This window comes from Triplophysa dalaica, chromosome 5 (assembly GCF_015846415.1).
Source record: "Triplophysa dalaica isolate WHDGS20190420 chromosome 5, ASM1584641v1, whole genome shotgun sequence".
Lineage (NCBI taxonomy): Eukaryota > Metazoa > Chordata > Actinopteri > Cypriniformes > Nemacheilidae > Triplophysa > Triplophysa dalaica.
In genome coordinates this window covers 4,821,794-4,849,549 of record NC_079546.1, presented here as the reverse complement: position 1 = coordinate 4,849,549, position 27,756 = coordinate 4,821,794, and the positions used below count along the sequence as shown (strand labels likewise).

General features: G+C 41.5%; 1 protein-coding gene across 1 annotated transcript; it reads left to right on the top strand.

The window, feature by feature from the left end:
* Positions 1 to 163: 163 nt before the first annotated feature.
* LOC130421231 (protein piccolo-like) lies at positions 164 to 27,644 on the top strand. The gene is given in 15 exon segments (XM_056749014.1): positions 164 to 345; positions 1,843 to 2,779; positions 4,033 to 5,121; positions 15,885 to 16,196; positions 18,641 to 22,850; positions 23,119 to 23,795; positions 23,798 to 24,074; positions 24,077 to 24,160; positions 24,163 to 24,258; positions 24,261 to 24,332; positions 24,335 to 24,686; positions 25,251 to 25,302; positions 25,304 to 25,378; positions 25,380 to 25,502; positions 25,504 to 27,644. Coding segments are annotated over 15 exon segments (10,401 nt in total). The 3' UTR covers positions 27,367 to 27,644.
* Positions 27,645 to 27,756: the final 112 nt, after the last annotated feature.

Here is a 27,756-nt window from a genome sequence, read left to right as displayed (position 1 = left end):
CGCTCGGGATGCGCTTTTTCACCAAAAAGACCATCGACTAAAATGGAGGAATAAAATGACAAGCGTTAAAAACAACCGCGGACACGGAGACCGTCGCCTTAATCCGGACATTAAGACCCAAATCGCAGCGTAATTAGCTGGGGTGAAGAGAAGGGGCTCGATCATGGGGAATGAAGGGAGCGCGGAAGGTGGCGACGGCGCGCTTGCTGGATTACCCGCGGGACTCGCACCCGATGGGAAGGGTGGCTTCATCCAGATGCCCTCAGGGGTGGAGGCAGACCTAAGCAGTCTGTCCGAGGAGGAGAGGAAGCAGCTCGTGGCCGCAATGGCCAAAGCGCAGTCCAGGCAAGTTGAAGCGCGTAGGGGTGCGCGCAAAACAGCGTTTTATAAATGAATGCAGTAATAATAATGTCCATCCATTCAGTGCCCGAGCGCTCGTTCTTGTGCTGAAAGAGGTGTGTTGTGATCGGGGCATTGCAGGATGGCACATCACGACAGCCGTACCGATGCAAAACAGGATCACACCCATTCACGCACGCAATTGTAATCGAGAGCGTGGATCGGCTGTGTGTGAACCATCGTTTAATAGCAGATGAAATGCAGTCCAGTTTTGCAGATTGATTAAATAGTACTTCCAAATGTAAACACTTGCCTGCACTTCTATATTGAAGCTATGCGTAATGTCCATATTGAGGGGGGATTACATTTATTATGGAGGGTCAGTGGATGTGCATATTGCATTTCCTCAATGTTGTTGTCTTGAAATTGCTTCTTGATTATTTCTCCGTCCACAATACTCCAAGGTTATGTGCAGGAATCAAATGGCCTGCAGTGTAGATTTCTTGTTAAAAATATGAGTGATTCTCGTTCCCTCGGCTACATATCCGTCATCTTTGCATCCAGATCTGTGTTGTACTAACCCATTGCGTTTTCCATGCACACTCCATCTTCCTCCTATGGGCTGTGTAGGTGATGTCATGAGCGCTGCCTGAAAATAACAAGCCTTTAAACAAGTGTGTGAACATTAAATCCAGTGAAAGCACGCGACCGACATTCCCTTTCATAAAATATAAGCAGAGCCTATTTGAAAGCTAATTGTATCGTGTCTTTAAAGTTGCATACGCGTAAATTTGTTATTATTACCCAAGCGCAAATGGGGGAAGGGCGTATAAATATTAATATGACTATATATAGCATAACAAGCACAGATGCCATCGTACTCATTGATGCTTTGGTTATTTAAGTGGTCTTGCGTGTGTAGGATTATACCTGAGAACGAGGACCGACCATTTTATGCGATTAAAATGCATTTGTTCGCTGTCCGTGGTGCTGAAAATCTCCGCGGTGCTGAAAAGCGACACTCGGTAGACGTATTTTGCGACATTAAGTGACGGTCTTCTTTGAAAGGTTAAATGATACAGAACACTTACAGTAATGTAAAATAACACCCACTGCATGCATTAACTGTTTAGAGTTTGTTGTGCTGAAATTAATCCTTGGACTAGTGATGTGTCTGAATCGATTTATTGCTGTAGTCAAATGTATCAGCTGGTGTTGACAGCTATAATAAAATGCATATGTTATCAGATTGAGGATATGTGTGTTGCTTGTTTGATTAATGCTTTCGCCATGTTGTCTTTTAAGATTTACATAAAATTTGTTTTTAATTTTAAGTTATTGATTGATTGCGTGATAACTTTGTCTGCCTTGCCTCTTATTTTGGGAATTTATCCAGAGTAGCAATGCACAATTAAATTAGGTTGATTTATCTGTAAAAAGTGCAATGGAGATTTTTTTCTTAGGTTGACTAAAACATTAACCCTATGTCTGTTTACTCCACAGACCACCAGAGACTCAAGCTAGTGGAACCCGAGGCCCATCGGGTCTCAGTAAGAGTCGGACTGTAGATGCATTTGGAGAGGGCCCGCCTCCAAAGCCAAAGCCTGGACGGAGCCCCTCCTCTCTCAGTCTCCTTGAATCAAGGTTTCGCCAGGAGCCCAAAGACCCAGAACAGCCACGAACCGGCATGTTTTCATCTGGCTTCCTGAGTGGGGCCAATCCCCTAAGTGCTGTCTCTTCTGCGGTCTCCTCTGCCACCATCCCAAAATTTAGCCTCTTTGGGGATGATGAGGAGAATGGGGCATCCAAGAAGGATGGAAAGCCTCCTGGTCCACAGGTTGGGGCCGGGAAGGGTCCTCCACAGCAAGGTGGTAAGCCACTTCAGCAAGGCAAGCCTGGTGGTCCTGGTCCCGAACAGCAAGGGCCTAAACCTGGGGGACCGGGACCTCAACAGCAAGGACCAAAACCTAGTACACCTGGTCCCCAACAGCAAGGGCCTAAACCTGGTGGACAGGGACCTCAACAGCAAGGGCCTAAACCTGGTGGACAGGGACCTCAACAGCAAGGGCCTAAACCTGGTGGACCGGGACCTCAACAGCAAGGGCCTAAACCTGGTGGGCCGGGACCTCAACAGCAAGGGCCTAAACCTGGAGGGCCTGGACATCAGCAACAAGGGCCTGGTAAACCTGGTCCAGTGGGGCCAGGAAAACCCAGTGGACTTGGATCTCAGCAGCAGGTTAAACCTGGTCCAGGGACTCAAACACAAGGACCTGGTAAAACTGGGCCTGTCCAGGGGAAAGTTGGCGGGACAATGTGTCCTCTTTGTAAGTCTACACAACTGAATGTGCAGGCCAAGGACCAGCCACCCAACTACAACACCTGCACTCAATGCAAACAGCAGGTGTGCAGCCTGTGCGGATTCAGTCCCCCAGACTCTGAGGTAAGAGAGATATGTCATCACTAATAGTTCTTACACTTGTCTTTCTGAAGGCGCATGGTCCAGATATTCATTTTAAGAATGATATGAAATGACAGTAATTTTTATATAAAGAAGATTCTCCTTTTCAGACAAATGTTTCACAGCTCTTTATATCTCTCCAATCACTGCAAATGCTATGACAAATATACATTTTCATCACTTTTTTGTTCAAGAGTTCTGGAGGAAATAAAAACAAATGAGAAATAAGAAAAAAGCAAAACATCCCATCGGACTAAAAATGGAAGACTTGCTAACTAAATTTAAAATCTGTCTATTAAGATGTTTTAAAGCCATTCTGGGTTTTGTTTTAATAACCTTTTATTGGTTTTGCTTGAGACACAGCCTCCAGTAGTTTCCTCTCATTCTGAAATTTGGAGAAAGTATTGCCGCAGAGGGCAGACATTTATCGAGTTCACTAACATCCCACATCAGAAACATATTTTTTTTTTTACTGTGTTGAGAGTCAGCAATGCTTACCTTGATTAAAGCTCATAGATGTAGAAAGTAAATCAACCATAATTAAACCCAATACACTAAAAGGGAACCAAAATTCCAGTATTTAAGCAATAAAGTAGCTCACAATGTCAATCTGTTGTTATTGCAATTTTATCCAACGGTGATGAATGCTTTTAATAACAGGAAGTTCACAGCAAATAATATGTTATTTGTGCTTCTTCGTCTAGATGTTTTTTCTTCAGTGTTACACTGTATATGGGATATATGGGATGTAAACACTGAAGGATTTAAAAGTTATGAAAATGATTTTGGTTTTGCAGGGTAGAGTGTAATCTGGGCTTTTACTGCAACTCTTTAATTACTCTTTATTGATTTTTCCAAGCATATTGAAATAATAAGTTTCCAGGCTTGGCTACTGCACAGAGTTTTATACTTTTTAAAAGCTTTGAAATCCCACCCAAAAAACTACAAAAAAACAGTCATAATTATAATATCATACTGTAGGTTTACAAGTTTTTTCATTTATTTTTATAAATTATATGACAGGATAGCACATTTGTTTACATTTGTAAACGTATATACAGTAAAACATAATTAGACCTTACATTTTTTGCAGTTTTGCCCCTAACTGAAGAATCGCCAACATGAAGCATTTTGAGATATTTGTAATGACTTGTGTATTATGTGTATAATATAAATTATAACTAATATTATGTGTTTCTGTGATGCATGACTTATATGTGATGTTGTTCTTACAGGGTAAGGAATGGTTGTGTCTAAACTGTCAGATGCAGCGGGCAGTGGGTGGCATGGAGCCCCCTGGACCTCCCACGATGAAACAGCCCCCCAAGCCGGGCTCAGCTCCTCCCTCCCCACAAAGGAAAGAGTCACTGTCTGAATCACCTTCCAAGGGTGAGCCAGGGAAGAAGCCCCCAATGCTAACCAAACAACAGAGTATTGCTGACACAGGGAAAGGATCTACACCTCCAGCAACCCCAAAATCTGGACCAGCGGTTCAACAGGCATCACCGGGACCCCAGCCTGGCCCACACGGGGCCAAGCGTGGACAGCCACCTCCGCTTCAAAAACCTGTACAAAGCACGAAGGGTAGTCCGCAGCCTTCTCCTGCAAAAACGACCCCAAAACAAGACGGAGGGGGCTTTTTTGGTGGGTTTGGTCTTGGGAGTTTGACAGAGGTAACAAAACCTTCCGCAGGAAATCAGGCCACAGAATCAGTCACAGGTAAACTCTTTGGGGGTTTCGGTGGAGCATCCAAACCTCAGGGTGGCTCCACAGCTCAGGCCAGTGAGTCGGTCACTGGGAAACTTTTTAGTGGGTTTACCGGGCTCACAGAGACGGCAAAGCCTCCACCATCATCTCAGTCATCTGAAAGTGTGTCTGGAAAAATGTTTGGTTTTGGCTCGTCCATCCTGAGCTCTGCCACCAATCTCATCACTGGGGAGGAACCAAAGTCTCCTCCTGTATCTCCTCCAGGATCGCCCCCTGATTCCCCCGTTGGGTCCGGTGCAGAATCCCCACCTGGATCTCCCCCCGACTCAGGCTCAGACTCACCACCCGACACTCCACCTGCTTATTCCAAAGACCCAGCATCTCCAAAACCAGCAGCTGCTGAGGGAAAAGAATCGCCAGACACATCTTCAAAATCAACGAAAGCAGAGGAGCCTTTGACTCAAGTCTCAGGCTCTGATGCCCAGTTCTGCTGTCCGCTCTGTAAAGCACAGCTGAATGTGGAATCAGTAGAGTCGCCCAACTACAGCACCTGTACAGCGTGCCAGAAGATTGTGTGCAACCTGTGTGGATTTAACCCCACTCCACATCTGTCAGAGGTAAGAAATTCAATGAGAATGCCTCTATGCTAATGGGGATTGAAACCTGCAAATTGTTAGTTTACAGGGTCGTAAATCAAATCCTGCCCGTTACATCTCCTCTGTACTGTTCTTAGAGGCTTCTGGAGACTGAGTTTGTGTGTGAGTGATGAGTACAGGGGAGAGGCTCATGGTCCCATCTCAGATGACTCACCAGCTGGCTGCTTTCTGTTTGGAAATTAGCATTTGCTATTTAATGAACACGGAAGGTAGGGAGGTAGAAACGAAAATTGGAGTGAGAAACTTTGTTTAAATGCTATGAATCAGTAATGAATTACTTCTTTCACATTGAAATGACGTGTACAGACACTGGAAAAGAAAAGCCAAAAATCATTGCAAGGGGTTTTGCAGATGTTTCGCTAAAGAATACATGCCTTGGATTTTTGTTACTTTAATTTTTACTAAAATTTGATATATTATGTTCCTTCTTGTTCTGCTTTTTCTTCTAGTTTAAAATGAATAGAAATTTAACATCATCATTAGTCTGTATACTGAGGTTAACTGCCTGTGTGACTAAGAGCTAATAATTGTTTCCTGAGGGACATAAAGTGGTCTTCCCCGACAGAGTACAGCGAGAGACACACAAAGCAACATCTGCCATAGAGTTGTATCAAGCCTCAGTACTTCTATGCATTTCTAAATCTGTGTATCTTTACGATGTCATTATCATCATTAGAAATCTAGAACAACTCTAGGAAGTCTCACAGACGATACAAAAATAAATCACTTAGAAAGAAATCACTAAATTTGGGTGGTCCCATTATAACCCTTTATGCATGGATTTATTCGTTTGTATAGGAATTTTCTTATAATAATGAGAACAAACGCATATTTTCTGAATCAGACTGCTGTCTGAATGCTTTCTGTCTTGAGACCTGTTTGACTTGTGGCTATTATGAACACTTTATGTATTTATAGTAAATGTTTTCAAATTAAAGCAGTTGGCTTTTGTTTCAGTTAGAAAATTTAGATTAATATTTAGAGAATGTATATCGGCAAATATATTGGTTATCGGCTTCCAATGTTAAAGAACTATAGGGTATCGTTATCAGCCAAAATGTACATATTGGTGCACCCCTAATATATATGTTTATTTACTTGTTTTTTTTTGTTTAAAGTGTTTGCAAACCAAATCTTATTGCACTTTTGTTCATATAGCATTACTTTTGGATTAATTATTAAATTTTACGCTTAACTATGCGATTAATCGCAATTAATCACAGAAAATCATGCGACTAGTGCGTTTTAAAAATGAACGTTGGCCAGCACTAATATACACTCACCTAAAGGATTATTAGGAACACCATACTAATACTGTGTTTGACCCCCTTTCGCATTCAGAACTGCCTTAATTCTTTGTGGCATTGATTCAACAAGGTGCTGAAAGCATTCTTTAGAAATGTTGGCCCATATTGATAGGATAGCATCTTGCAGTTTATGGAGATTTGTGGAATGCACGAAGCTCCCGTTCCACCACATCCCAAAGATGCTCTATTGGGTTGACATATGGTGACTGTGGGGGCCATTTTAGTACAGTGAACTCATTGTCATGTTCAAGAAACCAATTTGAAATGATTTGAGCATTGTGACATGGTGCATTATCCTGCAGGAAGTAGCCATCAGAGGATGGGTACATGGTGGTCATAAAGGGATGGACATGGTCAGAAACAATGCTCAGGTAGGCCGTGGCATTTAAACAATGCCCAATTGGCACTGAGGGGCCTAAAGTGTGCGAAGAAAACATCCCCCACACCATTACACCACCACCATAATTGTATTAATGAGAAATTGAACAGGTGTTCCTATAATCCTTTAGGTGAGTGTATATATGATGTTCCATGCGAGAGATTAACTTTTGGCTAATTACACGATTCTTCAAAGCTTCTTGCTTCGCCTCATGTTTGTCTATGAATGAAAGAGTTGGGCTAAGCTGATCATTGCTGCCCCATGCACCACAACATTTGATGGAACTCATGTCACTTCACGTGTAACACCTAGTGTGTTTCATAATGGGCTGCTACACCAGGTTGCTTGTGCTTGCTGTCTGTAATCCAGTTAGTCTATTTCAGATTAGCGTGAGCATGCGAGTCTGTTTTCATCTCACATGGTACAGCCAATGACTTAACTCAAGTGGGATCATTGTGTCCACCATCTTGGACTGAGACACTTGATTCCTTGATAGTATAATGACTTAAAGACTGGATTACACTGCAAGACTTTGTAAATGGCTATTATTTCTGATGCATGGACATTTAAAAGTTGGTAGGAAAAAACAGGCTTGCATAAAAAACATTCTCATGTTTTAGGCTTGTTTGGAGTTTTGTGAGTTCACACGATTTCTAGTGGTTATACTTTATGACTTAGATTATGAGATTCAAACTAAATTTGGCACAGAACACCAAACATGTTTAATGTCCTCCATCTAAATGAAATCGCGCAACTAGCTCTCTGCACATCATACAATGTGATTTTCTTTTAAATCTGTCAGCTCCAAAAATCTGCACATTGGCTGCAACCTGCGGCATGTACCACCCACTCGTCCCGACTGGAAATCCTGTCATTTCTTCTCAGAACAGCCTCTTTTGCTATTGTTGATGTCTACTGTTTTGACTGTGTGCCTTTGTTGCAAACTGTTTAAAGGTTAGATGGGTCCGATCAACAAAACTAAGGGCTATACACCATTGTGTTGTCAGGAACCGTGCTAAAGTCCGTCCACTTGAAGAACATCCTCACTGGAGATAGATTTAGTCCCTCAGACTGCTAGCTTTCAAGGCCGCGTGTGCTGCCGTGACAACATGGGACAAGCGTCCATGCGAGTGTGCATCTTTGAGTACGCGTTTGTGTGTAGTAATCTTTTTTTGCTAACAGGATGTAAAGGAGAACAGCTGAGTTTTTGTCCGTAGGCCATTTGAGAGCCATATCTTGAAATCGTTCAATATTTACTTAGTTTTATTATAACACTTTCTAAGATTATCTTCTCTGTTTTCTTTCTTCTGTCTCAGCAGTAGCAACGCAGCTTCTCCATGGGGTTTTTCCACTTAACCCGAGTGCAGTTTATTCCTTGTTGTGGTGTATCACCACCTCGTTTGTTCTCTCTCCATGGATTTATGACTTGAATTATTATCTCCCATAACTCCCATTTTATCCCTTTTCTCTGAAAAAGTCATTTTCTTCATTCCTATTCAATTCTCGCCTTTCCTCGCTGTTCGTTATTTAGAGGTTTGAAATTCTCCCCAGGCATTACAATCTGTGAATCAATGCTTACAGGAACAGTTTGACCAGCAATTCAAAATCTTTTGTTTTTTGTATGGCCTTGCTTTTCGAAAAATGTGCTGCCTGTCGTTTCACATTTTCACAAGTAATGAGCCTTAACCCATATAGGACTTAGTCTTGTATGACTGACAAAGCTGCCCAGAGGCAATGCAAATATTGCTGCCAAGTGTAGAGACTTTTCTTGAATGGTCTTTGCTCCGTATTCCCATTCAGTCATCAGAATGTTTTTACTGTACGGAACTCGTCATTGGCAAGGCTGCTCTTGGTTGCGCAACACCCTGTTAACCAATCAGATGTAACCTTTTCTCTTTTGGCTAATGAGAAAACCGTTGTTGGACAAATCAGGTGTGACGCTTTTTCCATGTGGCACCGCGCTGACAGTTTCACAGCAGTCCCACAGAGAACTGGACCATGGATTAGATTTCACACGCTTGGTTTTTTTGGTTGGCCATCTGCCTCAGGCTTTGAGTCACTTACCGGCCACCTGATGTGTCGTAACTCCCTAAAGTGTGCTCTCTCCTCAAAACATAATCTGCTCATTCCATGCATACAGTAACAGCCCAAAAAATCCACTCGCACAATGATAATACAAAGGTTTTGATTTCACTTCCATGTTTTTTGCTTACATGATGCAGACTCTGTATCTGGTCGTGTCATGTCTCTATTCTCTAGGGTTACGCCCACATTCTCACTCCCACTATGACCCATCCACCTCCCACTCCAGTTGCCTGATACATTTAGCTGACTCCCCCATCCTCAGAATATCTGCCTCCGGGTCAAATACAGCATTGCTTGGCCTCCCTCAGAACAGAACTCGGATTTCACATAATCCACCACCTCCCTGAATCAGAGTTTGGCTTTATTCTGTTTTATTGTCTCCCTATCAGTGTAGTGCAGGCTCAATCGCATTTTGTGTTTAATATTGTCACAACTTAATATGTTATCACAACTTAATATGTTGAGCCTATAATAAGGTTGATTTTGAGGAAAGGGCGAAAGTCTATGGCACTATCAAAACTTTGCAATGTTAATTTAGGCGTTCTGTCTCAAGGACTTCGCAAAACATTAACACTGGTTCAGACGGACTTCCAGTTTAACTTTTCTGTTTAATCTTACATGTATAATTCAATTTTAAAGATAGCCATTTAACATTTTAAATCAGGTATAAATGTTGGGTATATTTTGTTAAAATGTTTGTGCTGTGTTAAAAAAACTCAAACATGAAGATCTTGCGGACTTGGTTGGGCCCAGTGTTGCTTATGTCTTCTAAAGAAACACCTTTTTGGCAGTATGTGTACATTTTGGCTGAAAAATTAAACGTCTTCCCCTGAAGGGAAATGATCCGTAATATTTCAGCATAAAACTGACAATCCGTCTTGATGAAGTGCTCATATCGTCCTCAGTATGTGTGTTCTGTTCCCATAGTTACGCCGCTGCCTCCCAATCTGTCTGATCACTTTATATGTGTACAGAGTAAAGACGTGCTGTGTGCCTTCCATCGCCATGGAGATCTGTCCACCTGTCTGTTTGATTATGATGTTTGCTGTGTTTATCTTGAACTGCTTTCTGATTGCTAGACAGCATTTTTTAATATTATCATTGATACCTCTGGCTCTCTTCATCGACAGGACTACCTGTCCAATTGCCCGCTTGCATAATGGTCTGCTCATTTGTTCTGCATTTTGTCCTCGTCTTTGTATTTGTAATTTCTACCAGGTACGATCATTTGAATTTAATTGAAGTGTATGTTTTGTCCATCCTGTCTGCGGTCTGTTTGTCTATCTCACTGGGTCATGGTTTGGCTGGTTGGCATCGTCTTCTTATCGTCATGCTGGTAGATGCCGTATCTTCACCATCTGGTTCTTCATAGCATCTTTCTCCATTGAAGTCAGTCAATACAATGGAGAATGTCCATAACAAACCATTTTCTTTATTTTCTGCCATCAGTCAGTCGTTTTGCAAACTGTAGATGATTGGTCACATGATTGGCTGAAACCGTGCCGAAAAAAATGGCGACAGATTTGGCACAAATGGAGAAACTTCCATTGAGATGAATGGGAATGCTAACTTATGGCTTATAGACTTTTCTTTGGTTTGTCTGTTTTGCAGACAAAGCCGCTTCTCAGTAGTCTCTGATGCATTGACTCAGAAATAGCCAAAGTGGTAGAGGCAGAGCCAAAAATGTCTGCAGGCTGCATTACAGGAGATGGTTCTCTTTGTGGCAGCGAGCTTTTATTGGTGTGGATGTGTGTGCATTTTTCCTTTGAGCTCAAAAGCCTGTCTTTTAAGCCAGAAACACTCCTGCAGCAACCACTACATTCTATACTTTCCCTGATGTTTTGAAGCAGTCATATTCTTAGATGTGGCAAAGGTGTGTGTGTGTTTGTGTGAGACAGAGATATATTATATATTTACATGTATTATAAACCACTTTAAGTTGCACTACATACTGAACATCACACTTTATTTTATTTTATTCTATTTTAAAATTTTTGATCAAATAATAAAAATTGAATATTGACTAGGCTCCCTTTTATTTAAATCAAGCTATTTTAAAAAACGTTTACATATATTTTTATGACTGTGAAATACATTTGTATTTTCTTTTATTTCAGGTCTTACAGGTATTCCTGTCGATGTGAGCACGAATACAAACATGATTTGTTTTATTTGTGTCAGTTTATGTCGGAGATCATAACATTCTGCTTGCTTATTGCTAGTCTGCTACACATGCTATTAGGGGCAAAGGACATTGACCTTCCAACATTTTATTGGTCAAAAAGTTGCTCATGGCTAAGCAAAATATAGCTGACCAGCCTATAAATGACCTCAAAACTACAAAGGAGGTTTCTAAGCCAAGTGTCTCAGCTTCTGTTTTGTACGTTTAGTGGTACATTTGAGCCAAGCAAGCAGCACCAGGGAGTCAGTATGGTGCCAATACACAGACTTACAGGAAGTCTCAGCCCCACACAGACCTACTGCAGCTAGATAATAAGGAGAGGACGAGGGTGGCGGATGTGAGAGGAGGAGAGAAATAAAGAGTTGAGATTCAGAGAGGAGGTGGAGATGATATTAGATCTGAGAGGAGGAAATCTGAGGAAAGGTCATTGATTCAGAAAAAAAAAGTTTTTTTTACAATAGACGTACAAATGAGTGAAAACGCATAGGTTTTGATCCAAATTTAATGTAGAGAATAGGTATTATGTAAAATCCACAAAATATGTAGCATAATATTGGCTTTATTAGTCCTTAAAAATCAATAAATTGTATAACAAAAAATGTGAACAGTGACCCCTAAAAGTATTTGGACAAGTAAGGTGTACTTGGAAGTCCATAAATGTTATTGGAGTAGATAACAGTCTGCAGATGCTTGACCTTTTCTCAGAAATTTTCTTTTTACACTTTGTTAGCTTTCACATCTTGCAACTACTCTTCCCAGCTTCTTAAGGTCAATAGTGGTACTCAGTTTTTGTGCGTGTTCACACAGATGACCTTTTATACTTACCAAAGGTGTGGTGAATCATATTATCTAATGGCATGTTCCACTAACCAGAAAGTGTACAAATACATTTGTTTTTGAACAACATGTGTATCATTTTGAAATGTAAACGTATTTGGGCCATAATATATTTTATTACAATTATTGTGTTCCAAAGGTTTCAAATCCATTTTTGAGGCCACTTGAAGTGTTATTGCTTCTACTACAATTTGATAATGGTATTTTGATCATTCAAAATAAAAGATCTCTACAGATGGTGGTTCCATACTAACATATTGTGCTCCTGTAAAGTTATAACAGTAGTAAGCATTTTGGCAGGAACTATTTGTAGCAATTAATTTTTGCAAGGTAGTGGATTGCATTTGCAAAATAATGTAGTCTTTGTGGACTTAAACAATTTTAGCTCTGTATCGCACCTTTATTGACAGATTTAGCACATTGAGACTGTAAACCCACCTATCCTGTGCTCTCACACCAAATTGGTTGAGAATTTTCAAGGACAGTCGCATACATTGCTATACAGCCTTGTTTTGATTTGAGTTGCGAGTAGATGGTTTCCTTCAGTTATGTAGGGTTGACTTTACGATTTCTAGTGTCATAGAAAGAGGAAGCCAGTGAAAATCTTTCTGAATGGGGCATCACATTGAAAATGAGAGTTTGATCTCTGTAAATACTGTCCACTTAAGGATAGCAGTTCTCATTCACTACTCATTCATGCTTTTGTGCGTAACATGTACAGCATGTAAGTGTTTTTTACGCATAAATAAAAGTGAATCCCATTTGCAATTACTCCTCAATTTAGGATAGTTAGAACCAACTTGGACGACGGACATGAATGCCAAAATTACAGACTCTGGTGGCATTAGCGGTAAATTGTATTTGTTTCTAGAACACACATCCTTAGAGAAGACTATTGTTTGCACAGCCCATGACTCACTTTGTATCCAAAATGAGCCTCGGGTGCTATTTACAAACACGGCGAGTGTGGAAGAGACATTGCTTTGAAGCATTTTGATGCGTTTTGTACTGTACATCTTAGCTTGTAAATAATCTTTAATAAATCTCAGGCGCAATCATTTGTCTGTTCAGGATTTAGCTGTACCTACTGACAGTGTTTATTTGCTCGTCCTGCATTGTTTGATCATCCGATCTGCTAAAGGAATTATGCAAATCAGACCACAATGCAGTCACACCCAAATGAAACGGTGCTATATTCAATTTGCATCTGGGTTATGGGCATTTCAAGAGGATGCAGGTTTGTGTGCTAAATTAACGTGCCCAAAAATGGGGACTCTGTTTAAAGAATTTCCCCTGAGACGCTTTGAAAATGTCTGACTTTATATTATATATGAGCACTCATAAAAGAGCTTTATGTAGCCGTGTCTGTTTTCCCCGTCTGCTGACTCTGCAAATATGAAAGAACGAGCGGCCGAAGACAAGCACTTGTTATAGCCTGAGACTCAAATCATGTAACTGACTAAGTTCTAGTTATTTCGCATAAGTTACAATCTCTCCAACTCTCAGGCTGTTGGATTTAACACCTCAGTTTGGCTAGTAAACCAAATGCATTTGGCACATGAGTGCTCAAGCTTTGTCATGCAGGGGTGGATTTTGTTATTTGCCAGAGATTGAAGAAAATGACTCAGAATTGATGTTGCAATTCTATGTCCTTCAAGTCAAACAGATGCATTTTTGTTCTATGTCAAAATGTTCCACATCTGATAACAAAATTTCATTTTGCACATGCACCTTTGTTGCTTTTTAGTAACTTGTTTTTATTGCTTTTGAATTATAAATGTGTCTTATTTGCATGCTGCATTGTAATTACATTTAAATTTGCATTTTTTTATTAGAAGGCGGTTTTATCCACTTACAAAGGAGAGAGCATTTAACATTTAGTCAAATGTGATGGCACACATCATTATGAAGAATTTATCTGATGCATTATGTAATTTGGAGAGCATTACTGACTTTAGTGCAAATATGTTTTTATTATTTAAAACATTTTCCCTGTTTTAAATCTCAATGCTTTAAATACCATTAGCAAGTAAGAAACATATAAACAATATTTGGGCAATTCCAACGTTATGGATGTGACATTTTGCATTATGGACGTAACATAAAAATGCTCAAAGAATGAATTTATCAACAAGGGAATATAAACAGATGGTTCAATATATACGTAACAGAGACTAAACATTAAAAAGTCAGCCTATAAACTAATTTTTTTTATTTAAAAAAGGGAAATATAAATGCGTAATGGATGTGACAAAGGAAGCATTTTTTGGGAGACGACAAACTTTGTAGGATTTCTGTGAAATAAAATGCACAATCCTGAAGCAACAATACCCCATGAAGGGAGAAGGAATAACTCTTTATAGAACATTAAATAGTTACTTTATATTCATTTTTTGTGTGTCCATTTATGAGGAATATGTAGCATTATGGATCTGACAATCTCATGAAAAATCATGCACTAAAAATAAAACAAATGCTTTACAAATTTGAAGAGAGATCTCACATGGGTATTATAACCACCATAGTCAAAAATGTTGGTAAAAATGTCTGCTTTTTGGTAAGGTTGACATTTTCACTTGTTCTGGTTTGTTGATGTTGTCCTGAAAATAACAACATTTGAATGTTAGTAAACAGGGTCTTTTAACCAGGCGGTATGATAATATTTCCATTTCTTTTTGCGTACTATATCTCACTTAATACTACTGAAATACTTTCTTAAGGTTACATTAACTTACTTCTACATCTTACATCTCATCTCATATGGTAGGTCATTAGGATTGTTTGTCTTTGTCCTTGATCTACCCTCACAAAATACATATCTGATTCCACTATACACACCATTATGTGTGCTGTAAAATATGTGTTTCTTGATGTGTCTTGCCACTTATGACATAGGGATCCCATGCCGCCTCTAGGTTTAGACTAAGCCCTGCAGCTCAGTCATGGATGAACCATGGGAACAGAATGTACACAGGCATGCCTCAGCACTGAAGCCTAACATAGATCGCTCTGGATTTACGTCAGCCAGTGGGGCATGATTCCTCTTGAGAGGTCCGCCTGCATGTGACATTCACATCCCCCCACAAACATGTAATATTCATCTCCTACGCCACCGTTTGTGGCGCACTCAGGCTAGTATCTACTTGGCGACATGAAGATCATTTGTATCTCTTAGTTGTTTTGATAAATGATAACTTTGAAACTTAAAGAAATGCATTCTAGTGGGCTTAAAATATGACATTATGAACAGTTGTTTTTGTGTTTTAATTGAGCGATCTTTATATGACAACTTCAATGTGCAGTGGTAGTTTTTTCCATTTGGTCAAAGTAAATTATGGTGGAAGGATCCTAGTCCACACAAACAGCTAAAGACAGCAGTTCCTTTATTGCACTGGCCGATGTGTTTGCCAACAGTTTTAATTGGCTATAAATAGACGAGCTTAGCTCACTCTACTGTGAGAATATGCGATACCCATCAGCTAGAAGCATCAGCTTGGTTCAGTTTGCCTTTTGTAAAGTTGGAGAAATAACATAAACAATGGCTTAAACTGCTTAATTGACACCATAGAAGCAACATGTTGGCTGTACTATACTATTAACAATGGACATTTATAAAAACACAAACAACACACCCATCACCAACAGCATGTTTAAATTGTAGTTGAGGGACATTTTGCACATCCAAATCTTTCTGACACCAAACCAGTGAAGCTTGATTCTGTTATATATCATATTGATGATAAATTGATAACAAAGTTACATAAATGAAAAGCACTCCAGATACTCTGTTATTATTTAGCTTTAGCATTGAAACTAATTGTGTTGAACGAAATTCAACATGCACATTTATAATGGTTTGATATTTTGATTAATAATGCAACCTCATCGTTCAAGACTTCTAAATGATAAAGGTATTCACTCTTATGTTTTACAGAAAGAATGGCTCTGCTTAAACTGCCAGACTCAAAGGGCTCTTTCTGGGCAACTTGGGGATATGCAACCTCCACCCTCTCCAACCAAGCTGCCAGCCAAACACGAACCCACCCCTCCCTCCTCCCCAGCCCACGCTGCATCCTCCACCCCATCCTCTTCTTCACCCACTGCCACCCCTGCCAAAGGGCTAATGCGGATGGCCAGTATAACTCGGGCTTCAGCTGACAAGGCTGAACCCGTCTCAGCCAAAGTTGATGCTAAAGATGTCAAAATTACAGACGCAGTTAAGGAGGTCACAGCAGACAGCATGCAGGTACAACCAGAAGGGGGTGCAGAACATTCCCCTGACACCCATATTGAAAACGCAGAGGGTGTATCAACGTTACCTGAGCAAACGGTAATGGAAGATACCTCTGCCTCACATCATGTTTCAGAGGTGACAACCAATGTTAAAAGAGAAAGTAGAGAAAAAATTGAGGCACCTGCAGAAGTGCAAAAAGCTGAGATAACTGAGATAGAGCAGTGCCAGGGAATAGACCAAAAATATGTTAACACTTTTATAAAAGAACCTGAAACTACAAAAGAAGCATCTATACCAGACACCGCTGATAAAAAACATACTGAGGCCCATGTGGCTAGTAACATAAAAGCTGTTCCAGAAGATGTAGAGTCACAATCCACTGAAACAACAGAGCCAGATAGGCAGGTTGAAATTACAAAGCCCAGTGCTGGCTCTACTCCTATAAGCAATGAACCAGACAGTCATGCTACTGAAAAACGTTCTGAGGAGATCTCACTCACCTCTAATGTAGATGCAGTAGATAAAAAACCTGTAAGGGAAAACTCTATCAAGACAGATACTACTGATCCCGATCAGAGTAGCATAGGGAATGTGCCAGAGGAGAAACCTGAGTCCACTGTACAAATTGAGGCTCCAACCCTTGCTGAGTCAGGAAATGATCAGCCATCTCATAATATTGATCTGGAGGTTTCTTTGAGATTAGAAGATCATGCAGATCAAATTGAGGAAAATGACATCATAGAAGAGGTCCTTGTCGAGAGTGGCTCAGAGGAAATACAGGTTACAGAATCTATGCAGTTTTTCCCAAAAAATAAGTTAGATGTTTGTGAGACACGGGACCTTGTTGTAGAAAAGTCAGAGGTCACTTGCGAATACTCTAATCTCATAGCAAATGCTGTGTCTATAGAAAACAAAGAAGAAAACTCTGAAAAGAGTGAAACTGAAGAGTCAACGTCACAGAAACAATTAGACATGCCCTCATCACTGCCACTCGATCCAAGTATTGAGCTTGTGTCCACAGAAAAAACAGTGGAGAATGAAGATGGAAAAGTTATATATAATTCAAAAAAGCAGTTGAGTACAGAGCTGTGCGAGGAAAAAGAGGATAATTCAGTGGCAGAGGAGAACATATGCACAGATAAAACAGACATTGGAAATAGTTTGTCAGATCAAGTAAACCAAGGTGGAAATGATGCGATTTTTAAGACAACAGAACCGAGGGTTACTCTTGAAACTCTGCCTGACTTCAAAAATGCTAAATTTCTTTCTGATAGGACTTTGTCCGACCAAGAGGTTAATCTAGATGCAGAAGAGAAAAAGGAGTATGCAGACATTCCAGCTATTTTAGAGGCTGCTCCTAAAACAGAGAAAACATTGACAGAAAATTTTGAACCAGTCAAAGACTGTTTGAAAGAGAGAGATTCAACTACAGAAAAGCAAATCAATGAGCATGTAGAAGCTGAGAAAATATATGTTGAGGAAGTTGTATTGAACAGTTCTGAAATAGAGGAGAATGTGGAAGAAGCATTTTCTGCAAAACATTTAAATTTAGCAGATAAATTAGACACGGTCAAACCAGAAACAGAAGTTGTGGCAGATATGCCAGTAATGGTTGAATCCAAAAAAAAGTCTGATGAGATTTCATTACCCTCTGAAGAAAGTGAAGAAAGAAAGAAAGAAAATGTCTCTAAGCAGATAGGAGAGTCAGGGGCTGTTATTGAAAAGACTAAATGTCTAGTCAGTCAAGATGACTCATTCTCTTCTGTTGTTAATAACAAAGTTCCAGAGACGGTAGAAAATATGTCATTAGTAAAGAAAGAAATCAGGCAAATACCTGATGTTGTGACAGAAAAGGCTTTAGAACCGTCTTTATCAGGTCTTGCCGTCCAGAAAATAGAAATCTCTTCACATCCTTTAACTAGTAAGTGTGAAGATATACAAACAGGGACCAAAATTGTGCCTCAAATGATACAACCATCTCAACAAGACACTCCAAAAAACTCCCCTGCTGTAGCATCCCCCATATCTAGAGGGAGAGATAAATTAGATGAGGAAGAGCTGATGATAAAACCACCAGTTGTAGCTGACCTAGAAATCACCCAAAATGCTGGAAATGAATGCGCATTCAAACGCCTTCCCCCTAGCCTAGACCATTTTGTAGAACTAGCTTCCCCACACACTCCATTTAGCCAACAGGAAATAAAGAATTCAGAGGAGGGGATGCTGACCTCTGAAACACAAGAGAAAAAGGATGACATGCTACAGCCATTGATAAAGTCTTATAAAGTTGATGAATCTAAAGAGGTAACTGTAGATGTAGCGGAAGAGGTACTCCTATTCTAGTAGATATTAAGATGATCACTACCGTACTGCAGTCTAGAGTTTATATATATGTTCCTGATTATGTATTTTATTTCTGTTCATAATTCTAATAAATTCAAATTTTATTTTTGCAGAAAATGGATGAGCCTTCTTTTCCATTAAAAGACAATCTGCTATTGAGAGAACCTAGTGAGAAAGAGAGCAGCCCCTCAAGTCCCACAGCCCTTGCCAAGTTGGAAAGAACCGTCCTTCCGATACTAGAAGCTCAAGCAACGACCGAAGAGAAACCAACACCTGAAACTTTCAAGGTCAAGCGCCGACTGGAGGTCCTCCCAACGTCTCCAGAACCCAGTTCAGAGGAAGACCAACATGAAACTAATGATCAAAATAATGATGCTACAAAAAAAGAGAGGAAAAAACTTCTTGTTCCTACAGATATCCAAGGAGATTTTTTTGAAGACAGTAGTGATGGAGCACCTTCACCTGAACTTCAGGGGAACAAGACTGTTGGAGAAAAAGAAGTAGAAATAGAGAGTCCATCCTCTTTGGATGAAGAGTTCATTCGAAAGCAGATCATCGATATGAGTGCAGATGAGGATGCATCACTGTCTGATGAAGAAAACCTAGTCAGACAGAAAATCAAAGATCATGAGAAGAAGAGAGATGGTAAGGACAACAGTGAGTCAGTCAAGTCAAGACGGCTTCTCAAAAAGAGCAGCATCAGTCCAGAAGATGAACCAGAGCGAAAGAGCATTATTTCTGTCACAAAAATTGAGGAACTGGCTAAAGGTGAACAACCTTCATTAGACAGTGGAACCGGCATTCGCCATTTTAAGACAATTGAATTTAACAGTTCAGCGACTGTACGCCAGACATCTGATGATTGTGAACTGGAGAGTCTTACAGACTCTCCTGATGATAGGTCTAGGGGTGAAGGTTCTTCTAGCTTGCATGCATCCAGTTTTACACCAGGAACATCTCCAACATCTTTGTCTTCTCTTGATGAAGACAGTGACAGCAGCAGCCCCAGTAATGTTCGATCTAGTGGTGAGGGCAAGCAGCACAGGAAAGCAAAGCACCGGCAACAAGGCCAGATGCTTCCCACTATTGAGGATTCGTCTGAGGAAGACGAGCTGCGAGAGGAAGAGGAGCTACTGAGAGAACAGGAGAAACAGAAGGGCTCAGGGAAAAAGTCAAAGAAGGACAAAGAGGAGATACGGGCACAGAGAAGGAGAGAAAGGCCCAAAACTCCACCAAGCAACCTCTCACCAATCGAGGATGCATCTCCCACAGAAGAGCTTAGGCAGGAAGCAGAGATGGAAGAATTCCGCAGGTCTTCATGCTCCGATCTCTCCCCAAGCATGGATTCGGAAACAGAGAGCTTTGAAATACTTCCAGAGAAAATTGTTGCTGTCCAAAAAGTCTATCAGTTACCAACATCAGTGTCCCTTTATTCTCCAACAGATGAGCAGCATAATGAAGTTCATCCCAAAGAAAAGGGAAAGCGTTCATTGAAAAGTGCAGATGAGGCATATGAAGAAATCATGCTTAAGGCCAAATCTCCAACTAGTGACGTAAAGGAAACTCCACCTGGGAAAGAATCTCTTTACGGTGGCATGCTAATAGAAGATTATGCATATGAATCTCTTGTTGATGATGGATCCTATGAGAAGGTACCAGAAAATCTGCTTGTATCCGAGAAGCCTAAAAAGCCTTTGCGATCTCCAGATGAAGTTTATGAAGACATGATGCAAAAGAAAAAAGAGATAATGCTTAAAGAACAAGAACGAACACATGACAAGCCAAAAGAGGATATTCCTAAACCAGAAATCTTGTTCCCTTCTACTGACTCAAGTAAGGACATCTCATTAGTTGTCACCGGACGGTCTGGTAAGGATGGAAGACCGCTATTAGATGCAGAGGCAGCTTATGAAGATCTTATGAAAAAACAAAGAGCAGTGCTAACTCCAGGAACCAGTCCAACTCAAGCAGGCCCTGATCTAAGTGGCGTAACACAAGAAACAAAAGATGCCCAAGTTGAGAGAACAGAGACAGCACCTCCACGAAGAATACTTTCTATACCTGATCTGAGAGTGACACAGTGCTCTTCAGGTGAAGAGGAGTCTGGTGAAGAGAGCATTACTGACCAGGCACAGGAATACGAGACTACTACATCTTCAGCTACAAAGCAACTTGTTGATGAAGACTTCCAGCAAACATTACCCCCAGGTTTAACCTCTGAGTCAGGTCTAGAAGATGTGTCACTGCAAAAAGACACAGCTTCACCTGCAGTATCATCTAACTTGCAAAATGCCACAGAGACAAATCAAGATGTTGACAAAGCTGGTATTGTTGACTTGTCCAAATCATCAGCCTCAAGTCAAATTGACTCTTTTTCCACACCAGTTCCTAGTGTAATTTCAAGACCATCACCAACAGTAGTTGTAAGTGTATCTCCTTTGCCCACTCTACCTCAGTATATAGTATCTACTGCACCTAGTGTTGTGTCAACTGCTCCACCTGTCCCTCCTAAACCTGCAGTTATGCGTAGAGGTGCATCTCTGGAAAAAACAGACATTCCAGTTCCTCCACCGTTACCCCCTCCAACACTACCAAAACCCTCTGTGTATCCCAAAAAGACTCCACCACAGGTCCCTCCAAGAACTTCTCCAGTCGGAATGTCAACCTCAGTGGACAGTGTACCAGTAAGACAGCCTGTTGTTTCAAACTACAAACCCCATGTTCCTCCTCCTGTACCACCAAAGCCATCCTCCATACCTGCAGGCCTGACCTTCAGTCACAAACCAGGGGAAACTGTAAAACCACCTATAGCCCCAAAACCTATATCTGGTTCTCAACCATCTTTTACAACCCATCCTCCAGTAAGACCTATAATACTTGGTACAGGCGGTGCAGACAGTGCCCTTAATCTTAGTCCTTCTGCTGAGAGCAAGACAGGAACCACATCTCCACTCAGGTCCCCCTCGTCACCCAGGTTTGCCAAGGTTTTACGTGATACATATGTTGTTATTACTTTGCCATCTCAGCCTGGTTCACCTACAGACACCATTACCACCCAAGCCCCAAGTCCTGGTCAAGAGTCACCACAGAAACAGCCTTCCTCACATCACCAAACTCAACCACCTCAACAGCCACAAACAACCAGAGTACCATTGGCATTCACAAGAATTACTAAATCCATTGAAAGTCAAGAAATATGTGGCCCAGAAAAGGTTGTGTCTAGCATGAGCCACGTCTGTGAGGTTATTTCAGCCACAACACAGCCTCAATCGATAATCCCCCATGTTGATGTTCAGGTAGTTACAACTGAGGTCCAAAGGACAACAGTGTCTGTTGTGCATGAAAGAACACCACCTCCACGTCTTGCTCCAAGACCCACTGATGTCCCTGTCGTTCAAGAAAGCATGAAACCTGAACCAGTTCAAGTACAGAATGGCCATGTGTATCATCCTGGTGAGGTGGTGGATCTTCGAACCCCAAAAATAGATTCAGAGACATCCATGAAGGGTGTGGATCTGTCTTCATCAGAGTCAAGACGACAGTCCCTTGCTATTGATGCTGTTGTACGTCAGCAAAGTGCGGTGCAGTCATCCGTTGTAAACCTAAGCACTGATACCTCCTCAGTATCTGTAGTTACCGACAGCATCACCATCCTTACATGCACAGCCACTGTAGCTTATGGCAATGAAACATCTCATTCCACATCAATGCCTCTCCAACTTACCACAGTTAAATCCTTTGAGCCTGTATCTCAAATTATATACAAGCCTGTTGACTCTCAGCCAGAGAAACCTATAAATCTCTCCACAACAGTGGGTAAGACTCACACTCCTGTAACAATAGCTCCTACAATTACAAGCAATGGCATTAATACAAAAATAACCCCTGGAGTAGAAATAGGCTTATCAGGTGCAGTTGACCTCACCACTGTTAAACCTGCCCAGACGATAGTTACAATGAACGGCTCCACTGCAGAGATGGTTACTGCGGTAATTACCGAGGATGATGGTAAACCAGTAGATCTGACAGCAGGAAGAACTGCTGTCTGCTGTGATGTAGTATATAAGCTTCCTTTTGCAGGGAGCTGTGCAACTCAGCAGCCCTCAGCCCCTTTACCAGAGGATCGTTTCGGCTACAGGGATGACCACTATCAATATGACCGTACTCCTAATGGCATGAGAGGTCTCGGTGGAATTAAACCATCAATGTCTGACACAAACTTGGCTGAGGCTGGTCTTTTCCTGTATAAAAGTAAGCATAGTTATGATTACAAGGAGGCCACAGAAGGTGCTGTAGATCTGACATCTGGAAAATGTCAGGTCAGTATGAGATTGAAGATCTTTCTCGTCGATATCAATATGAGTTACCTCTGCTTATTCAAAGCTAATTTTTCTTTTTATGTGTTTTCTATGTTGGTTTTGCATGCCCTTTTTATTCTTTTTTTGGATGTGTATGCATGTCTCTGCATGCCTTTCAATGGTATTTTGATCGTTTTGGTTTTTTTATCCTTTGGATGGTGCATGGCTCTTGATGTTGTTAACATTGCACTACTTTTATGTTCTGATGATCTCACAGAATGAACTTTTAACAGGTGAAGCTGTGGATTACTCGAACAAAGCAACAGGAGTGTGCTCTGCAATGACAGTTCCACAATACACACAAGCCAGGATTACTTCAGCAGCTGGAACCCACTATGGGGTTTCCAGTGTCCTACGATGTTCAAATGGTGTTGTGTATTCTTCTGTAGTAGCACCCGTCCCTTCAACATATGCCATAACCACCCAGCCTGGTTCTATCTTCAGTACATCTTACAATTCTCTGTCGAGTATGCACCAAAGTGATACTATGCCATCATTGTCAACTTTACAGAATCAGCCTCTCACTAGATCTCACAGTTTTCTGTCAACCATTGCTGTAACCACAGCAGTGGAACCAAACAACTTGCCCTTGAATCTAGAGGCTGGTGTTGCAAAGGCTGGCCTTTCCGCATCTCTCTCAGATGTAGTTTCTACTTCCACCACAGTGGCAGGACTAGATGCTTACACAAATGCTTCATTAGAGGCAATTGCAGCCTCCTTAGAGGCCTTGTCTTCACCAATGGTTCCAGGAGATGGACAATACCAGGTGCAGCGTGAGCTTCTTGAACTAGAGAAGATGAAACAGCAACGTTTTGCTGAAGAACTTGAGTGGGAGAGGCAGGAGATTCAGAGGTTCCGTGAGCAAGAACAGCTTCTGGTGCAGAAAGAGCTGGAGGAACTTCAGGCGCATGAAAACAACAAATATTATGTCAGCAAGAAGATGAGAGACAGGTCCACCTCCTAATGCAAAAAGAGACTTACGCTCAGCAGCAGGAGCAATTAGAGCAGATCCAGCGGCTTCAAGAGCAGCTCAGACAACAGCTGGAAGAACAGAAGTTCAGGCAGATGTATCCAGGGGAGATCTTGCCAGAGGCTCTTGTTGTAGGAGAAAGAAAGATGGACAGTGGCTGCCAGACCGATGAGGAGGATGAGACTGAAAAGGCTTACACTGCAGGAAGGAAAAAGAAAAGTGCAAGAAAAGTGTTGATAGCTGTGTACAGACGGATGACGAGGACCAGGATGAATGGGAAGTTCCAGCTCGAGGCAGGCGTAGTAGAGCACGGGTAGTAAAAATGGCATGGGGGAAAGAGGAGGGGTTTCAGTTCAGGCCCTTACTGAAATATCTGTACAAACAGACTCCTTGGGAACACTTAGAGGCACTCTGTGCAGGTAGACGCTAGAGTAGATTATCCTGATTCTGACAGAACATCCTCTCCAAAGAGACGCCCTACTCACTTGATATAGGCCAGTCCCCTCACCTCAAAGCAGATGTCTCTACTCTTCAGGTTGCCCCAGGTCCACCCAAATCCCCAAAAGTACTTTACTCTCCCATTTCCCCTTGTGTGTCCCCTAGCAAGTCCCTTGAATATCTGTCTTATGACAAATCCCTTGGAGAGACAAGCCCACAAAGAATACCCTCTGCCACAGATCTTTCCAAAGGCCAACCAAGTCCTAGGGCTCCCAAGGTCATACAGAGATCAATGTCTGACCCCAAACCCATGAGCCCAACTGCAGAAGAAAGGGCTTCAGAAAATTTCCAGTATTCTGAGAGCTATTCTGTGAGTATTCGAAATCTTTCTAAGTGTTATGTTTATGCCATAATTCATTACATACATTACATGCCAATTTGAAGTCAGTTATGCATTTACGTTTTTAACATCGTTGTAATGTTTAGGTTCATTTAAAAAAAAATAAGATTTTTTATAAAAAGTACCACTCTAGTGGTACTACTCTCTTTTTGATAAAAATACAACATTTCTCTTAAGTTTTTCTAATGTTGTCAATGGCCTGGTTTCATTTAGATGCTTGCGGTTTTGTTTAAGATTTGCTATGCTTATTGATTGCTTTTCTAGAGGAGTTGCAACAGCACAGCTGAAACAGAGTGTGTTTTTTTTATATAGAGTTTGTCTCATGAGTGTGCAGAATCCACTTGAGACTTTCTTCCTATTTTCATTTCTTGTCAGTTAAACTGGAGAAACTTTAGGATTTTTGTTAGAAGTGCTTCTGTAAAACCGATTAATTAATTGATTACTTATTCTTAAGGCCAAATTTTTATTGTTTTTAGGGGGATTCTTTATTTATGGAAATTGGTCATCTCTGTTATCATAGTTACTGATTTTTTTTATTTATGTTTTCAAAGGCAAAGGGGTTCTCCTACCGGAACTCCATCTGGCACCCAAAAGAAAGTTAAGAGGACACCTTCCCAACCCACCCTCAGAGGAAGAAGCCACTAATGCTGGCCAAACAGCCTACAGCACTGGCTCAGCTCGTCGGCCGCCTCTGTCGGAACACTAACATGGCACGTGCAAAGATCCTTCAGGATATTGACCGTGAGCTGGACCTTGTTGAAAGAGAATCCTCAAAACTGCGTAAAAAGCAAGCTGAACTGGATGAAGAGGGAAAAGGAGATTGATGCCAAGCTGCGTTACCTGGAAATGGGAATTAACCGGCGAAAGGATGCATTGCTCAAAGAAAGGGAGAAGAGAGAAAGAGCCTATCTACAAAGTGTTGCTGAGGACCGTGACTACATGTCTGACAGTGAGGTGAGTAACATTCGTGAGACAAGAGGTGGAGAGGAAGTTGGTGGACATGGGCTTGAGAGACCTCGTACTGCACCCCAGTCAGAACTTGATGACTTTGTTCCCCCACAGACCAAACATGAGTACGGAAAATATTCCCAGTTCCAGTACCCACAGTACCAGCAGTCTCTGTACCAGCCTCAGTTGCCATACCAATCCCAGTCCATGTACTCTTCTGTTCCCTCTCTAACTGCCTCACAACAACAGAGCTACCACCAAATGCTCCTGTTGCAACAGAAAGCCAGGCAACAAGCTGCTCTTCTCTCTGAACTTGATTCCACTAAAATTGCCACAAACTATGAGAGCTCATCTTACTTGGGAGGAAAATATGGCAACCACCTTGACCTGCGTAGCTTAGAGGACAGTGCTGGAAGCATGGCAGTCAGTCCAATGTCCAATGTGTCTGCAGACTCCTTCTATGCGGACTTGGATCAACATAATCAAACATCAAGGAGCTATATGCTGTTGGAGGACACAGCGGAACTTGCAAAGAGCACTGGTAGCCTTTCATCCACCAGCTATGAGAGAGAGCTGGCCAAAGCGGAGCGACTTTTGAGACGTACTGCTGCAGATGTTGGTACGGACTACCTTGGCACCTCTTCCAGAATTCACTCCTATGGTAAAGCCCAAGATGAAGATGACCCAATGGAAGAACCTTTTGAACTTAAGCTTTTGAAGCAGCAACTGAAGCAAGAGTTTAGAAGAAGCACAGGGGGCACTGAAAGCTTGGAACAACTAGCTGGGCTCTCCCATTCTTATACATCGAGCACTGGAGTGTCCAGTGGAGCCTACAGAGCCTTTCCTAAAACAGAAAAGTACAGCATCAGTAGATTGACTTTAGAAAAGCAGGCTGCCAAGCAACTCCCGACATCTGTGCTCTATCAGAAACACAAAAACACCAGCAACATAGGCAAATATTCCTCCATCCAGGATAGCAGAGGTCTAGAAACAGACTATAGTAGCTACTTGGGGTCCAGTAGTTCTTCTCCAAGATCAGGCAGACTTCTACAGGATGAGATCACTTTTGGTTTACGAAAGAATATAGCTGAACAGCAGAAATACCTGGGGTCCACACTTGGGGCCAATTTGGCAGGATCACTCAATATGAACCCAGGTATGAGGTCTTTGGGAGAAGACTCCGCTTATCCCAGTGGAAGCAGATCACGTCCTTCTTCTAGACCATCTTCTGTGTATGGCCTTGACCTTTCCCTTAAAAGAGACACGTCCAGCTCCTCGTTGAGACTCAAAGCAGAAGGTGACCCCTCCTCAGAGACCTCAGCTTTTCAGACTCCATCAGGCAGGTCAAAACCTACAAGCTTGCCCATTGGACAGGGTGGACGTGGACGTATCCCAATCGTGGCACAAAACTCAGAGGAAGAGAGCCCGCTTAGTCCAGTGGGTCAGCCGATGGGAATGGCACGAGCATCCGCAGGTCCTCTCCCTCCCATATCGGCAGACTCCCGTGATCAGTTTGGATCATGCCTCTCTCTCCAGGATTCTCAACAGCAACATCTCAGAGACGATCCGTCAAGAGTACGTAGCTATGTGCTAATGGACGATCTGCAGGGCAACATGTCAGATAGCGAAGGTAATTTGTTTGTCCACAGATTGTCATTTTGGAGTGACACTTCATACACAGATTTGTATCCATGTATGTCTCATCTTGTAAGTGCTTGCTCATGACAATGTGCACGCATCAGTTCTTTGGATTTGATATTCTATTCTACAATAATGGGTTAAGAATTCATTCCAACAGCTTTTTCTTCTAACACTATTTTGCATGTGATTTCTTTGCTGACTGCCATTTTCTTCTTTGCGCACAATTGTACTGCATGCTTTCAGTCTCTGCATGTTAAGCTAACATTGCATATGCTTTCTGTATGGGATAACTGACAAAACGCATGATTATGCTGGCTGTGTACTATTACTGTTGTCAGTAGCATAATAATAGCTTAAAAACCCTAAAAGTTGCTAGTCAAGCTGGTTTTAAACAATAGAGCAGCATATATTGTTGATTAGCCACCTTTTAGTTATCATAAAGTGCCTTTGGCATATTCATCTCAGTATGGTTAT